The sequence below is a fragment of the Eptatretus burgeri genome, chromosome 5, assembly GCF_056783735.1.
Source record: "Eptatretus burgeri isolate ZD-2024b chromosome 5, Ebu_testis_v1, whole genome shotgun sequence".
Lineage (NCBI taxonomy): Eukaryota > Metazoa > Chordata > Myxini > Myxiniformes > Myxinidae > Eptatretus > Eptatretus burgeri.
In genome coordinates this window covers 55,476,356-55,494,568 of record NC_140965.1, presented here as the reverse complement: position 1 = coordinate 55,494,568, position 18,213 = coordinate 55,476,356, and the positions used below count along the sequence as shown (strand labels likewise).

General features: G+C 42.2%; 2 protein-coding genes across 3 annotated transcripts in view; both read right to left on the bottom strand.

Annotated features, from left to right (window-relative positions):
• LOC147026473 (uncharacterized) overlaps positions 1-2,616 on the bottom strand; it is a 40,731-nt gene extending 38,115 nt beyond the window's left edge. Inside the window, exon 1 of one of the 2 annotated variants that reach the window (XM_085881909.1) lies at positions 2,268-2,616. The gene's annotated coding sequence lies outside the window, so the exon portion shown is untranslated. The remainder of the gene's footprint in view (positions 1-2,267) is intronic. The other variant, XM_085881908.1, reaches the window with a different exon arrangement.
• A 4,444-nt stretch (positions 2,617-7,060) lies between these two features.
• LOC147026472 (general transcription factor II-I repeat domain-containing protein 2-like) lies at positions 7,061-7,975 on the bottom strand. The gene has a single exon (XM_085883580.1). The coding sequence runs from the start codon at positions 7,973-7,975 to the stop codon at positions 7,061-7,063; it is 915 nt and encodes a 304-aa protein (XP_085739706.1).
• Between the last annotated feature and the right edge of the window lie 10,238 nt (positions 7,976-18,213).

Below are 18,213 nucleotides of genomic sequence, written 5' to 3'. Positions count from 1 at the left end.
GGTCTGGACATTGTTTTTCTCTGGGCACGTCTGGGCGGTGTTTGTCTCTGGGCACGTCCGGGCGGTGTTTGTCTCTGTGCACGTCCGGGCGGTGTTTGTCTCTGGGCACGTCTGGGCTCTGGGCACTTCTGGGTGGTGTTTGTCTCTGGGCACGTCTGGGTGGTGTTTGTCTTTGGGCACGTCTGGGCTCTGGGCACTTCTGGGCGGTGTTTGTCTCTGGGCACGTCTGGGCTCTGGGCACGTCCGGGCGGTGTTTGTCTCTGTGCACGTCCGGGCGGTGTTTGTCTCTGGGCACTTCTGGGCTCTGGGCACTTCTGGGTGGTGTTTGTCTCTGGGCACGTCCGGGCGGTGTTTGTCTCTGGGCGCGTCTGGGCGGTGTTTGTCTCTGGGCACGTCCGGGCGGTGTTTGTCTCTGGGCACGTCCGGCGGTGTTTGTCTCTGGACGCGTCCGGGCGGTAATTTACGTTCCACCACACGTCTGCCTTTCCTTCCTCTCATCTCACACTGTCTTCCTTTCCACCCACCCTTCCTCGATACCCCACTCCCCTCCTCGCCCCTCATCCTCTCTCTCCCTCTCCCCCCTCTTTTTCTCCCACCCCCCTTTAATATTCCTGGCAGCGAAGCGACGGGTAGTATTTGCTCGTATTAAATATTGCATTAATTGTGACATTTTTATTTTAGTCTTGCCTGCAGTGATAAATGAATGAATTATATGTGATGAATTATTTAGAATTACACTGTACATAGTACCTGGCTCTCTCCTTCTCAACTCTAAATTCCTTCTACACAATGTGTGGGTACTTCTTTGAGTACCGTATAATATAAAACATTCAACAACTGTAGTCAGATTGTTTCAGCATGCTCATGCCTGTACATCTCTGCAGAAGTTCTGTTCAAACCAATCATCATGGAAATACTAAACCGCATTGAGCTTGCTCTGAACACTAAAGAATATTTCTACCTGGGAATGGATTCTCATTAAGAATCTGCAAGTGGCAACATGGAGCATAAAATACAGAGGGATGTAACCTTGTACTTACATTATGCAAAAAATAAAAATAAAAAAACTCCATCAAAGGCCAATTAATGGGACTACAGTATTACCAAATAAGGTGCCACTGCCACCCACGGACTCATCCTACCACAATCAAGTGCGTTGCCCTGGGGACGTCACAGGAGCTGCACAAGTCTTGCAAAGCATGCTGCAACCACGACATGATATAACGCTTCGAGCGTGCTTTTCAGCAATGAAAATGTTCGCGCTATCACGTTGCCTGGAGCGATGACCTTACTAAACAGGCAGCAATGAGGGTACATTGCATTATGCAGGACAATCAGCTTGATATGGGATTTGGAAAGGACAATGTTGTGGTCAAGTGGTATCCTTATCGAGACGATGCACATTTATACATCGGCAGACGTTTTAAATACAAAATTGCACATAATTATCGTTTGTTACAATAGCCCATCATCTTATAACATTGTGGGGTTTGTTTGTGTCTATGACAATTTCACTCGTCATGCATTCTTGCCTGTGAGACACATGCAAGTGAGAGACTCAACCTGAAATAACATTACGATGTCTGCATGTAGGTGGAGAGGTACGAATCTGGAGGTCTGCCTGAAAGCAGATTCAGTGCTCCCAAAGGAACCTCACGGCAAGGATTACACTGGGTACTTTGCCGTTGGCTTCCCACGAGTCAACCAGGGCCGAAATTTATAATTTCGCCAGCATGCTTGTGATCGCTTGCCTACTCTTCGGAAGGACACCATGAGATCTTTAGCGTCCATCAACTAATGCTGGCAGATGATACGACCAGTTTAACATCCATCCGAGAGACGGCGCACACATTGATGAATCAGCCTACCTGTGAAACACTGGATGGCATTTATGGTGGGTTGGGATTTGAACCCAGGTGAGACAGTGCATAGGCAAGTGTGCATACCTCTCGGCTCTTCTGTAATGTAACATGTTAAAATCAGAACAACAATATATATATATAACATACATAAAGGGTTGCTCATTCCTTGACCTCATTCCTCTTTGGCAAGCACACACTGATGATCGTACTGATCAAGCAGCATCACATGTTATTTTGGAAAAATAGATGTTTGCAAACGTCGTTATTCCCGGTGCATGAAAAACCGAATGCAGTTGGCCTGCAAGACAATGCAGATTATTGAATGTCCCAATCACAAGTGATCGGCAGATTGATGGGCACGTTTAAACCGCTTCACAGCAAGACATGGCCACGGAACATACTCACGCGCACCAGGGGGCATTCCAGGGAGCCGAGAGGGATTGAGGTTTTCGAGCAGAGCAACAGCAGGCAGGCAGGGGATCGAACGGAGCCACGAAGATTCTTCTCAATCAGATGTGCCGCATCAAGCAGATGCCTGGTGGTGTGCACGATTCCGCACGAACACCACCTTCCACGCCTCACCTTGCCATCAAGATCTTTGTTTTTTTGGTTTTTTTACTCGATGCCTTGGCAATCGCGCACCCGAGCTTGAGATATAGCGTCACGAGTGTTATAATTCCGGCTTGCAGCAACGCGTCTCCGCTGCATCGGGCTGCAGTTGTGCGTCTCCAGCTCGGAATAACCAGCCACGAACAGGCGTTGCAATATCACAGGTGCGAGGCGTCATCAGTGCGGAGGAACACTTAGGGACGTCTCTCGTCGCAATACAACTACGCTCACATTTCTGCTGGCGTTTGGCAAGGAACTTTCAATCGTGATCACGCCGAACTAAACATTGAGAATCGTATTTAAAAGGACCCCTTATCATGTCATCCTTCTCTTATTACTTGCAAAATCGAAGATTTTTGATGTCTTGGTTGGTCGATTTTCTTATTCTGTTTGTCTGTCTGTTAGTCCGTCTGTCAATCGCCTACAGGTCACAAATTAAAACCGATCTTCACGAAACTTCACAACATGATCGAGTTTGTCATGAGGAAGAAGCCCATTGTTTTTGAGGTCAAAAGGTCGACATAGGGCAAAGGTCAACAACAAAGGTGAGATTTTTGAAATCCTCAATTTTCATCCGATTGACTTGAGATTTGAAGAGGATTTGGATATCAGGTCACTGACTTCAACCACCAATTATTTTGAGGTCAACATTGGCCAAAAGGTCAACATAGGCCGAATTTCTAAAATTGTCAATTTTCATCCAGTTGACTTGAAATTTGAAGAGGAGTTGCATTGAATTCCACCACCAATTATTTTTGAGGTCAAATTTGTTTTATGGATTTTGCAAGTATCATGCTTTGCACGACGTCGTCTTCTTGTTTGTCTGTTTAATGCCTGCAGGTCATAATTCTAAACTGATCGTCATGAAACTTTATTAAGTTGTATAGGTAATCTCAACAGAGAAGCCTATTGATTTTGAGGTCAAAGGTCATCTTGAGATCAAATTTCTAAAATCATCATTTTTCATCCGATTGACTTGAAATTTGAACAAGATTTGCATATTGCATCACTGAATTGGGAAACCAACTATTGAGGTCAAAGGTCAACTCAAGGTCAAACTTCTAAAATCAATTTTTATCTGAAAAATCGTCAATTTACATCCCATTAACTTGACAGTTGAACAGGATTTGCGGAGTCCATCACTGAATTGGGAAAGCAACTATTTTTGAGGTCAAAGGGTCAAAAGTCAACTCAAGGTCAAACTTCTAAAATCATCAAATTTTAGTCTTAAAAATAATCAATTTTCATCTGATTGACCTGAACTTTGATTAAGATTGTCAATTTTAATCTTTATGAAATGGACAATTTGATGTATCCATAGCAAGCTTTGGGGAAAGGGGGAGGGGGGTGGATTTAGGAAGTATCATGCTTTGCACGTCTTTTTCTTGTTTGTTTGTTTGTGTGCAGGATATATCAAAAAGTTGTGCATGGATTCGGATGAAATTTGGGGGGCAGCTTGGGTGTGTAACAATGACGAATTGATTTGATTTTTGTCAAGATCTGGATCTGGACCTGGATACTAAATTTTTTAAGTGATTCTTCACCATTGAGAGATCGGGTCAAAAACGATATATTGCACAATATCTCAAAAAGATGTGGACAAATTCGGACGAAACTTGGTGGACAGGTTGGGTGTGTGACAAGGAAGAATTTATTAGATTTTGCTGAAGATCCGAGGCGAGATCCGGATAGGATAATTTTTTGAATTTTCAGGTGATTCTTCACCATTGATAGATGGAGTCAAAAACGATATACTGTAAAGCATGAAATCTCAAAAATGTATTAGGCCCGACATGTTCCATTTGTTCAGGTATTTCATTGTGGAGGGATCCGCTCTTCCGAGTGCCTTTCTAGTTATTACTGTCAATGCTACAATATTGTAAGCTGGTCGTGAGAACCTCAGAACTTCTGATCTCTTGGCAAAAACGTCCCCACTTACATTCCTTTGGCATCCCCATTAATTATTGTAATAATAAAAACCACTGATAATAGATGTCTAAACCACACTTGTAGGGTGTCTCTCATTGAGGGTCTTTTAAAACAATTGCTTGGAAATCTGGCCTGCATTCCATTTTACTTATTACCACGAGAGAGCGCTCTCATGCTCGGAGAGAAGGATCTGCTCACAGCCGAGATGCTATTTTCGGCATATTTTTCCGCCTGGTGAGGATTAGAAGTTATGACCAGAGCTGTCATTCCGATTTATTTGTAATATATTTACTCAGCTACGTCATCAGAGTGTATTTGTCATATCTCGTCATCGAATGCGTTTTCCTCTTCAGAAACATCGTTCACGACTCACCTCCTCCAGGGTTAAGGGTTTCACAACTCACCTCCTCTTACCCATCTGCATGTGTGTTCGTTTGTATGGGTCCACAGGACAAAGGGCAGAGGTCGTGCACTTTCCACATTTATTGCTTTTCACATCGTCTTCACCCTCACTCGCTGTTTCTGCTGCCAATGGTGAGCGAAGCTTTTCCAAACTAAAGTTGATCAAAACATGCATTTGTTCCTCAATGATGCAATTTTTGATGATGATTTGGATATCAGGTCAATTGACCTGAACATCATTTCAGCATCCTCAGGGCTGGTGCAGTGAATGATTCCAAGGTCATTTCCACTTAGTGGGCAATCTACCTTATCAACAGAATGAAGGAGCATGCAATTGACACAAAACATCTGTCGGTGTTACATGGTGGACATGAAAGATCCCATGGTATCTGAAAGCAAAGAGTAAGTGAGCTATCGCCGGCACCTTGGCCAAATTCCAAATTACTGTCCAAACTACTCAATCAAGTGCCGAGTCTAGCCAGTCGGTTCGTGAAGGACTTGGACCAAAAACCTCCCCTCAAGAACATGGGAATAATTTGTGGCGTTTTGATAAGAATATTTATTTATTTGTATGCAGGCCGTGGATGCTGGCTGCATAATTTTCTGTAAGCGCCGCTGTGCCGCTGAGCAGTGCCCCCATCAGCTGGCACTTCATTTTGCCGACCTCCGATTGTTAAGAGGCTGAATCAACCCACCTGGTTTTAATTGAACGGAACGACAGGGGCTTGAACTCAAGATCCCAAGATCTTAAGTCATCCACCTGAACCGTCAAGCCAACACCAGCCTTGATAAGGAAACCACTCTTAAGGGAAACACATGAGCATGTGCCAGTGGGGTTCACGATCTGTACCCATCATCTACCCCAAGGGTCTGCACATGCAATATAAATAAATCAACATAAATAAAATAATTCGGAATTTACTGTTATGACACTTATTTTTTAAATTTAATTTTGCTTATCCGACTGCCTGGCTTGATGGGGACGATCTTTTCATGCTTACGACTTAAGGGTCCTGCTCGACTCGGATGAGTGAAAAGGGTGACGGCAAGGTACTGAGCGGCCATGGGTCTATATGTCAGGATTTAATCACCCTCGCTGCAATTTCACTGATAAGGCAAACAGACTTTGGATAAACAAAGCACCGAGGTGCCATTTCCAAACATATTTAACAAAGACCATATTTCAAAGTTCTTTTTGAAGATTTCATCAGTTTATGGAAAGTCCAATAAGAGCTTCGTTAGTTTTTTTTTCTAGCCAGGATACCTACGATTCCACCATTAATGGACTGATCAAATGGACAATGACAACAAAGCACTTGTTGACCTCGATAATAATTAGCTCTTCACTTCATGTTTCGAATGGTTGCATCGATAGCTTAAGACAGGGGTCTTCAACCTTTTTGGGCGGAGGGCCACAAAACCAAAGTGGTGAGGGGCGGAGGGCCGCACCCCAAAAAAGGACGCTAAATTCCTAAAAACGTGAAAAAACAGTTAAATACAGTTTTTATTGAAAACGCACATGTAAACCTAAACACAATTGAGAAAAATAGAGTTACATGAAAGGGCCTACGAGCACATTCAATGAGATGGCTGGTTGCTGCTTACCAGCAGAGAGTGTTACAACGTCCGGTTTGATGGAGGACACCGAGAGCAACAGAACGTCACTGAGATGGGCGTCCGTCAGCTGGGCACGCGTCTGGTTTTTGAGCAGCTTCATGCGATTGAAGAGCTGCTCGCAACAGTAGGTAGAGCCAAATATTGATGCTGTGTTAAGGGCAAGCCACACGAGGTTGGGATAATTGCCGGAAAGGAGGATGTGGAGGCTCCAAAAATACAGCAGGGAAGAGGCAAGATATTTACCCCTCAAATCGTCACAGCACTGCAGGTCGATGAGCTCCATCTGCACATCAGGAGGGGCAGCATCGCAGTCAACATCAAATGGCGAAGAAAACAACTGGAACTGCTGGCTGTGCGATCGGAGATCCTTGAAATGGGCAGCGAACTCGACCCTGAGGCAACCGATTGTGCTGGTGGCGAAGTCAGGTGCGTCACAAAACTCACAGGACTTCAGGCGAGGGAAGTGTGTGAAGTCCCCCTTGCCCAGCTGAGACTCCAAAAGGCGCAATTTGAGCTCGAAGGCGTTGAGGCAGGCAAACATTTCGGTGACAAGGAGACTTCTTCCTTGAAGCTGCAGGTTCAGCTCATTCAGATGGTGAAAAAGATCAGTCAAGAAGGCCAGTCGTGAAAACCAATCAGGGTCAGAAAACTCTATGTACGGGTTGTTCTTGGAGTTCCTCCCTAAGGTCAAAGACTCTGGCAAGCATGGACCCACGGCTGAGGCAACGGACCTCACAATGGTAGAGAAGATCCCCGTATTGTGCCTTGGCAGCCTCGAGAAAATCTCTGACCTGGCGGTGGTTGAGACCCCTGGATATGATGAAGTTGACCACCTTCACAACAACTCCCATGACTTCCTTCATCGATGCGGACTTAGCACACAGGGCCTCCTGGTGAACAATGCAGTGAAGGCACTTGATCTGTTGTGTGTGACCCAATGCTGCACAATGCTTCTTCAGAAGGGTTGCGAAACCCTTTTCCAAGCCAACCATGGCAGGAGCGCTCTCTGTCGTGATGGCTGAGAGGCAGGAGAGATCGAGTCCAAAACGATCAAAGCAGGGCAGTGGAGCTTCAAGGACGTCAGCACCTGTGATTGTACCTTTCATGGGGATAATTTCCAGGAATTCTTCGAAGACCTCCATTCTGTCATTAACGCCACGAAGGAAGACGGAGAGCTGGGCCATGTCCCGGACATCAGTTCTCTCATCTACAGCCAACGAGAAGAATCTGAGAGAGCGGCAGCGATCTTGGAGCATGCACCTCACGTCGGCAGCCATTTCCTCCACGCAGCGAGTAACTGTGGATGCTGAGAGACTGAGCTTGGAGAAGGTATCCTTCATCTCGGGGCAAATGGCGTCCAGGGTGGCTAACATGCAAGACTTCACGAAGTCCCCTTCCGAGAATGGCTTCAGGTGCTGGGCAAGGAGGAGGGACACCTCGTAGCTGGCGCGAGTGTTCTGGGTGCTTGGTGATGAAATCTTGATGAACATTGTGGTCTGCCGCTCGTAATTTACAGTCTTCTTCGCAACCTCAGACGTCCTTTTGTCGGCAGGCATCTTGGCGTAATTGTCAGTGTGACTGGTGTTGAAGTGCCGCATCACGTTGAACTCTGAAGATTCCAACAGTCTCGTTGCAGATGAGGCAAATGCACTTCCCTCGACGCTCAACGAAGAAGTACCATTGCGTCCATTCAGGATTGAAGACACGGTCCTCGGCGTTGATCTTTCGCTTCTTCGTCGGTTTGGAAGCCATGTTTTCTGAAAAAAATTGAAATAAAAAAACGTTTAAATAAAATGTTTAATGAGATAGTGTTAAAAATGTAATTTAAAAAATATAATTAATATGCGGAAATTTAAACAAAAATTAGTGCTGAATATATTTTTCTTGCCAACGAATATGATAAATAAATAAATAATCGTGTTAAAAACACGTGTCTAATATTAATCAAAATCACAATAAAAATTACAGAACGTTTTGATCATTGACCCTGACAAATTGGCAGTATCGTGGGCTGCATTGTAATGTACACTTAATACGGCACCGCGGGCCGCATAAATCCGTCTAAGGGGCGCATGTGGCCCGCGGGCCGCAGGTTGGAGACCCCTGGCTTAAGACCTCACTCAGAGCACAAGCAGACCCACATCGCTGGATGGAAAACCTTCCTTTTTGGAGTGCTTTTGGGCATTCGTGCCACGGTGAAAGCTCATCTGGGTTGCAGGGCAGCCGAGTTAGTTTTTGGATCAACATTTTGCCTTTCTGGGCAATTTGTTGCCCCGACTAACATTTGCACCAGCTTGCACCTGAGAAATTATGTGGACAGACTGTAAATGACAATGAAGGGGTGACATCACATCCCCTCCAGGGTTCAGCAGAGTTCCACACATTTGCACAAAGATATTTTGTCTTGTACCCATGATTTTGTATGCCAGGACACTGTCAGGGCTTCTCTGCAATCTCCAAACTTCTTCATTACCAGGAAGGACAAATACTTCATCCTCGATTTTAATAGGAAGTCCAAAACGGTCAGTTTCAAAAGACTCAAGGTCACCTACATGGAAAAAGAGTCTGATAATACTCATCTTACTGCTGTAGCAGCACAAACTCCAGCTACAACGTCTCCCACTGTTCCTGTGAGCTCACACACAACAGCAACGAGTTCAGCCCCATCGACATCTGCATCAACCGCTTTGCCACCAACAACTGCATCAGATGTGAGGAAAACTCGTTTTGGCAGACATGCCCATTGGCCTAAGAGGTTTCGACGGGCATTTAATTCGGGCTGACGTCTCCATCATTATCGATCGCCTCTCTTTGGTCATCGATCTAGTGGGGGAGCTAGTGTAGTGACTCATTTTTTGTTTACATTTTGCTAAAAGTGGTAATAAAGCAAATGTGTTAACATTATTAGCCAATCAGTGGAGTCCTTGCAGAGAGCCAATTGAGTTAGCGGATACGACAAGGCTCTCTCACTGAGAGCTCATCTGACAACATAATTAAGAGCACAAAACGTGCTTTGTTTTTGCAAGAAATTCTCATTTTATTCACGAGTCACTCAACACATCAATATTCAATAGCTACTTTCATTCAACACCACAAAGACCATTGAGTGAAGTGGATGTTACTTGTTTAGCTGAACAACCACAGTGACAATGAACGAGCTCAATGCCAATAAATCCTTCCTTCACCAACCGCTGGAGAGATGATGGAAGGATTATTCATCATTATTCACTTTCAACACGTCATTGCATTATATATGTGAGCAAAATAAAGACCAATTATAATTGCACCATAGCCCCAAGAATGAAGCCAGACATCTATCTCTATCTCTATCTCTATCTCTATCTCTATCTCTATATCTCTATATCTCTATATCTCTATATCTCTATATCTCTATATCTCTATATCTCTATCTCTTGATCTCGATATCTCTATCTCGATATCTCTATCTCTATCTCTCTCTCTCTCTCTCTCTCTCTCTCTCTCTCTCTCTCTCTCTCTCTCTCTCTCTCTCTCTCTCTCTCTCTCTCTCTCTCTCTCTCTCTCTCTCTCTCTCTCTCTCTCTCTCTCTCTCTCTCTCTCTCTCTCTCTCTCTCTCTCTCTCTCTCTCTCACACACACACACACACACACACACACACACACACACACACACACACACACACACACACACACACACACACACACACACACACACTGTACTGGTAAGTACTTACAAAAGCTATTTTATTTGAAGTTATAACCTTAAATTATAAGCAAAATTAATTGACTGATTTCCCAAAAGATTCCAAAAAGAGTGAGATTTCTTTTGTTTTGGTTTAAACATAATCATCTCCATCCAAATAGTAGTTAGGGTTTGAAGAATCTGAAGAGTCTAAAGGTCACAATGGTCAATAGGTAGAAGGGGAGTATAGGGTCACAGGGGGTCTATTGAATTTAAAGGGTCATAAGTGGTCTAAATGTCTATGGGATCTAAAGGATCTAAAGGTCTAAAGGATACGTTCCAAAAGTAGTTTGGGTCTCATCGGTCTATAGGTTCTAAGGCGATGTAAAGGATGTAAGGATCTTAAAATGTCGAAGCGGTTTAAAGGGTATAAAGGTCTAAAGGGTCAAGGGATCTGAGCAGTCCAATGGGTCAAAAGTGTTGAAGTGGTCTAAATCGTATAAAAGGGTCTTAATGGTCTTAAGGGGTTGAATAGTGTAAAGGATCTATGCCTATGGGGTGTAAATGTCCAAAGGGTACATCCCAATAATATTTGGGGTCTAAAGATCTAAATAGTCTGCAGGGTCTTAAATGGATCTATAGGGGCTTAAGGGGTCTAAAGGGTCTTAAATGGATCAAAGGGGTAAAAGGACTAAAAGGGACCAAAATCGTTGGTAAATATGTTCAATTGCTTTCATTTGCAAGTGAGATAAAGTGTGAAGCAATAAATAATGAATGTCGTCATCATTAAAAATGAATTGGGAACCAGATAAAAGGTACAGGTTTACTGCAGGCACTGGTCTGCTAATGCTGGCAACAGCTTAATAAGGCTTTGAATGCTCCACTTCGTGTCATATTCAAATTGTTGGTACTTTTTACCCTCATCAGAGGAGATGCCATTTTACTCTCACATTGCATTTGGGTTGTCTGTCTGTCTGTTTGTCCGCAAAGAACATAAGTGTTTTTCTCTGCAACTGCTTGTCAGATTGAGATGAAATTTTTAGTCATCGGAGCGACTACTCATGGAGAATGTTGGAATGATAATTATGATGTCATAGGTCACGTGGTGTGGCAGCCATGTTGGAAAAAAGGAAAAACGTTGGACCTCATCTCCAAAACAGCACAAGGAAAAAATTGAAACTTGTCACATGGCAAGTACTCCTCATGGGGAATAAGTGTGATTTTTTTTTCATGATGTTGTTGATGTCAAAGGTGCCTTTGTTATGACGTCATAATTGCATACATAGAATGCTATATCCGATCAGTATGAAAATTTTTGAGGGTCATCTTGGGATAAATTGGTCCACAGAAAAAAAATTGATGAAGTCATCAGTCATGTGGTTCAGCAGCCATATTGTTTTTTGTTTTTTTAAACCTTCAAAAATCTTCTTTGAAACGGCTAAACAGATTGAGGTGAAACTTTATAAGTATGACCGCCTATCCATGAGGAAGAAAACGTTCACACATATTATGTCATAGGTCACATGGTTTGCCAGCCAAGTTGGATTTACCCTAAAAGCCATAAAATTATTCTTCTCCAGACGGCTAGACAGATCGAGGGGAAACTTCATACAAATGTTCCTTAACCCTTGGGGATATCAGGGTATTCTCGAATAATTCATCCGTCACACCGTCTGACAGCCATATTGGATTCAGCATAAAAACTCTTTTAAAAAGTTATTTCTCTAGAACTGCTTAATCAATCAAAGTGAAACTTCACATTTATATGTTTCAAATTTCAACGTGATTGGACACATGGTCTGGCAGCCATAAGTATTTCTTTTTAATCTGGGTTCCTTTTTTAAATTTTTAATAAGGCTCACTTGGCTGTGCATGGATGGGTTTGAGGGTAGAAGAGCAGCAGCTGAAACCCAAATCCTGTCCAGCTTACTCCTGATGACTTCATCTTTGCTTTTTGCTTGTTTGGGTTCTGCAGAAGAATTCTCAATTCCTCCTGAACATTTGAATCATTTGTTAAAACAAAAGCGCATATATAGAATTAGAGGTGACACAAACAAGCACCATGCTCTTCCTCTGACTCTGCAGTACATGGAGACTTTGAATTCTAACATAATATTCAGTAAGATGATGTCTGTTCATCCTCTAGACATACTGGCATGAAAGCTGACGTTTTGGGGTTCAGGGAGGGATCACTCGTAGCCTTATAACAGCAGCCATTTGGTGATTAGAATAAATTCAAAGGGCTGGGAAATATTTATGATGTGAAGGTTGATAGGAGTTCTGGACATTACCGTCACACACATTCCATTTAAGCTCGTCTCCTGCTTTCAGCAAGATTTTCAAAAACCAGTATATAATTATTTATTTTTTAAGAATCCCTTAATAAGCAAAATAGAATAATAGATGATTCCAATCTACTGAATAAAGATTAAAGATTTAGTCAGGTCAATATACAGTTTAACCCCCAAAAAATTACTACAAAAGGTTTCTCAAATGATTCTGGTAGGTTTTAGTGTACTTTATAACATACTAAAAGTTTACCAAAGTATGACCCCCGGAAAAGTGTTTTTTTCAAGATGGCGTCCACGATGGCTGCCAAAACCTTTCAATGATCATAACTCTGTAACTATCAACTCAAATTTGATGATCTTGGTGTCTATTACTAGGTTTTTGGGGGCAAAGAACACATTGAGATCATAAAAAATGATGTTGGCCTTCTATGTAACATCAAAATCCAATATGGCGTCAAAAATGAACATATTGTTACCATGTGCACAACTGCATTTTCTCCATAGACAGTCTCAAATATGTTTTTGAGACCGGTCCCTTCCATGAGAGTTCCTATGGCCCCCAGCAAGTTCATAAGTCTATGGAAACACCCCAACATCAGAACAATGCCTTTCAGGTGACTACTTTGTGGCGCATCAATGATGATTTCGGCAGCCTTCCAATACAAGGGCTGGTAAAAAGTTACAATGGTGGGAAGGTTGTGCTTCATGGCAAGGTTGCAAACAAAGTCTAATGTAGACACAATGCACGATTTGTCTCCAGAGTACATATTGATCATAGGCAAGAATTTGACTGACGACTGGCCAGGGTGGTGGCTCCCCTGATGCAAGATATGCATCATCCCCTGCCAATTCGGTGTTGCCTCTTTGAGGCCGAGGGAGACTTCCCACAGAATATCGATCCTCTGGTCACAGTCAAGAAATCTCGGCAGGTCCTCGAAGACTACCTCATGACAAGCATGCCTTGCAAACCTGTACTCCAAGATAGGAATTTTTGTCTTGTTTTCAGTTTTCAGTTGTGAGATCTGTCGTCGCGGAATGAGACGGTTTGTCTGTTTTCCAGGGGTGACAGAGGCAATGACAACCATTCCATGAAATGTCCCTTTGCCGTCAATAGTGATAACGTTGTGATCAACATTATCAGCGGCAAAGAGGACAGACATCTCCAGCAAATCCACATCACCACCTAGGACATCAGGTTCCACACAATCCGCTGCATTTTTTTTCAAACCTGATCACTTCTGTGTATGAGCAACAGAATCCTATTTCATGAAGAGTATCCACAAGGAACTTCGAATGATACAGATGATGGATTTGCACAGCAAGTCCCACTTGTAGTGGTGCAATGGCAGCTCGTCGGTGAACTGCCTGAATTATGGCATGACCAACTGCCGCAATCTTGCGTCTTGTGTCTTTCCCAATGAACAATGATTCCAGTGCTGTCCGCAGACTAGTCGGAATGAACGATAGGGCTGAATCAAGTTTTAAATCCTCACTACTTGGATACTGATTCGTCACGGTAGAAACCTGAAATTTGATATCACTTCTGATTAACCTTGCAGCAGTTTCAATAATAGCGCGTTTTTGGGACTCATCATCACCTTCCTGACACTTTTGCTTGTAGTATGATCTTAGAATCTGCGAGGTTTGTTCTCTCATCATAACGATATCGTCCAAGCCTTCTCCTTCAGAAAAATGAATTGAGTCTTCAAAGTATTTTTTAATACGCTTTTTTAAAGTGTAATTGTCATACGGTTCCGAATCAGGATTGCAAAGATACCCTTTCATTATGAGGCTCAAAGATGTAACAGTTAGTTGTTCCTCATTGTTCAGTTCTAGGTAAGCACACATTTTCTGAAATGCTTCATACTTATCTTCATCTTTAGGACGACCAGACTTTCTGCGCTTGGCATCGGGGGCATTCTGGAACTCAAAAGGCACAGACTTAAAGGACCGGAAATGTCCACAACACGAATGATGATAAAGTCCGTCTGCTGCATGTAAATCTCGTAAATAGTATTCAATCCGACCCTCTACAGTAAGTCCCCAATTATTTGAACGCGATTCACAGACCTCCAAAATTGTCTCCACAAATTTGTCAGTCAGTACCCAGCTAAAGTGTCCCTTGTCCAACTCAATTTTACATCCACAGAATATGCAATCCTTTTCACTGTCAAAACCTCCACTTGATTGTCTTGTGGTTCTCTTTGCTGGCACAGAACCACTACTTTTCTTTGCAACATGGCTTTTAATGTTTTTATCATTTATGTACTGTTGACGACAGCTTTTATGCACTTTAGTACCGGCTTCAACTACAAGATCGTCCTTCCGCTTTACACTGGCTTTGTTTATTCCCTTCGCCCCCTTCCACTGAATTGCAACCCAGTTATCACTGGAATCCTTTATCTCCTCCTTGCAGATAGGACAAAAAGCTTGACTGGCTGTGCTTGCACTCATTGTTGAATCTGAAAAAGAGAAAGATGAGAATTAGTGTCACATCTATAGTAGTCAGGTCAATATATGGAAAATGCCCCCTCAACCCCCAAAACATTGGTACAAAAGGTTTCTCAATTGATGGCAGCACTGAAAATATGGAAAGCCCCTGCAGCAAAAAATCTTAACTTACGCTATGTGATATAAAAATGGTTATAATGTGTTCATTTTTGACGCCATATTGGATTTTGATGTTACATAGAAGGCCAAAATCATTTTTTATGATCTCAATGTGTTCTTTGCCCCCAAAAACCTAGGGATAGACACCAAGATCATCAAATTTGAGTTGATAGTTACAGAGTTATGATCATTAAAAGGTTTCGGCAGCCATCTTGGACGCCATCTTGAAAAAAACACTTTTCCGGGGGTCATACTTTGGTAAACTGTTATAAAGTACACTAAAACCTACCAGAATCGGTTGAGAAACCTTTTGTAGCAATTTTTGGGGGTTGAGGGGGGTATTTTCCATATATTGACCTGACTAATTATTTGGAAGGCCAATCTGTTTTGAGAAACAGAGGTGTTTTTACTTAGCAAATTGGAAACCTTCCAACACAGTCAAAAGATAGAAGGTCATTTAAAATGCAAATATTGGGTAGTCGATCGAGTCGGAAAAAATTTTTTTTTCGAAAAAAATCTTTTTTCAATTAAATTTTTTTTTGATCTTTTGATCTATTGATCTACCCTTATTTGGTCGTGGTGTCGATCTGTCCGTGTGTGTGTTTGTCGGGGGTTTTTGACCGCCTTGCAGTTGTTCGATTTTGATGAAATTTGGGTGGTAGGACCAGTTTATGACCTCGTTGTGCCGCGTAGGTACTGGTTGCTAACGCCCCTTTGGTTGCCCAGCAACGGGACTTTGAAATTTTTGAAAAATCATATTTTTTCGAAAATCAAAAATCGGGCCACGACTGACTGGGCAGTACATTCAGCCATATTGTCAAAAATTTCCAGCCGGATCCTATGAAAACTGTCGGAGAAGATAGACTTTGAATGAATCCTGGTCGCAAACAATAAAAATACGAAGTTCGTTATATCTCATAGACTATGAGCCAGATATACATGAAACTGGTATGGTAGGTTCATGGTATGTCCTAGATATGTGTGAGAAAGAACCGTTTCTATGGACCCCTCCGTTGCCTAGCAACGGCCAAAAAACCTCTAAATGTGGGGGTATTTTAACGAAAAAACAATCTGCAGCATTAACCCTTGAAGCTAGAATCATGAATTTTCTTGTGCTTAATCCTCAGGTTATTCCCCATCGAACAGGCCCATCGCGTCAGGTTCTATTGGGTAGTCGACTACCCATGTCCGCCTACTGGCTTGTGTATTATTAAAATAGATACGTGTGAAGCACATAGATATAATAATCATGTTGTATTTGAATACATTTTCCATTAAAGTGTTATAACAATTCCTCATGCTATATGCTGAAAACATTTACTTTTTCAAATGAATAATTATCAATGAAGTTAAATTGGCAAGATTTTATATCTTTTTATCACACTTAAACCCATCATGCTAATTTGGGTGAAATTTGCATCCACAGTTCATTCTGATAACTGCAATGCAGTTCTGAACCTATTTTGTCTTCCATTTGATTTGTTTTTAATTTATTTTAATCCCATTCCGGATTCAATTGAATAATAAAAAAATCCCATCGGCCAAGGTCACGTGTCCGATCAAAGCGGGGTTGCATCAAAGCGGGACGTCTTGGTACCCGGTCATCACTGCCAGCAGTTATAAAGTGGCAGTTCTAGATATCTTCTTCTTCTTCTTTCGGCTGCTCCTGTTAGGGGTCGCCACAGCGGATCATCCGTATGATCCGCATAGTGATTTGGCACATGTTTTATGCCGGATGCCCTTCCTGACGCAACCCTGGTCGCCTCTTAGGACACAGGGATATGGTACACCTATTCTCACCAGGGTATACACTGGCCCAGTATACTGGTACTCATTTCGCCGACCTCGGAAGGATGACAGGCTGAGTCAACCCCCTGGTGTATTAATTCAGTGGCCCAACGGGGCTTGAACTCAGGACCTTTTGGATCCCAAGCCGCTGCTCTAACCACTGCGCCAACACCAGGCATAGTGGCAGTTCTAGATATGTCTCTTATTAATTACGTAACTCACCAGTACACAAACTGGTGTTTTTCGTACAAGCCTCAACATTGTATTAAATTAATTAATTAATTAATATCACCTAAAAAAAATATACTCCACAAAACAAGTCCTGGTGAGGGTCTGCAATCTGTGATTGCTCTTTTTATTGTTTCTATTGGACTGCCTTCCATTGAATGGAAAATTGATGATGATCAGTGAGAGCTCAAATCGAAGGAGAGGAAAATTATGTATGGTTTCAAGAGTCTGACCCTATCTCTATCTGCTGAGATTAATACTCTGTCCGCCTGCCTTGTCTATCCAGCAACCACCCAATTGCACAGGCATTGTGCCATATTGCCATTAAAAATGCAAATGGAAAAATGATACATAAAATGTAACAAAGTTGCTGTTTGGAAGCGGCATCGTGTAAGCTGCAGGGACAAAAACAAACAAACAAACAAAAAAAACCATAAAGTAATCATTAGTAGTCATACTGTGTCAAGTGCTGTTGACTCGAATTTGTGTGTGTATATATCATAGACTCCTATAGAGGACTGGAACCTCACGATCTCGGGGTTTGTAACTTGAGTCTGAAGGATTAACTTGAGTCCGGGGCTAAAATAACTTCTAGAAGGGCAAGAGACAGGATCTCAGGACTATATAGGGGTTTTTGAGGACGGCGAGTTCAATAGTGTCATTTTCAACACCACCTGAGGTCATCTTCAAGGTCAAAAGGTCGTATTTCAATGTCAAATTGCTGAATTTTGGTATTTTTTGCCCGTTTTTGTGTCTAACTCATAGAGGAAAACTTTTGTAAAGTCTATGACAAAACATGACATTGTGCGCCTACTGCAACTACTTGCTGATTTCTATCATCGTTAACTAATGTATGTTTCGTTTGTTTCTCTTTCAGAAACTGTCCAGCTGGTGATCTCACAGGATCTTTGTGTTGTTTCCTGCTTTGGTGACAATATGCCATGTCATTGCAGCTGCTTTGGTTGTAGAGGAAACTATGATGGGACGCCTTATGTAAAGGTCATATCCTTCCCAAAAGATCCTGGGGAGAGGGAGAGATGGATATTGGCAATGCAAAATGAGAAAGAAAGCTTGAGGTGCTTAAAGGATATATATATATATATATATATATATATATATATATATATATATATATATATATATATATATATATATATAGATATAGATATACATATATATAGATATATATATACATATATATAGATATATATATATAT

Bases quoted from the DNA above. Each gene is read 5' to 3' on its own strand.
- LOC147026472 (XM_085883580.1), bottom strand. From the start codon at position 7,975: ATGCCTGCCGACAAAAGGACGTCTGAGGTTGCGAAGAAGACTGTAAAT.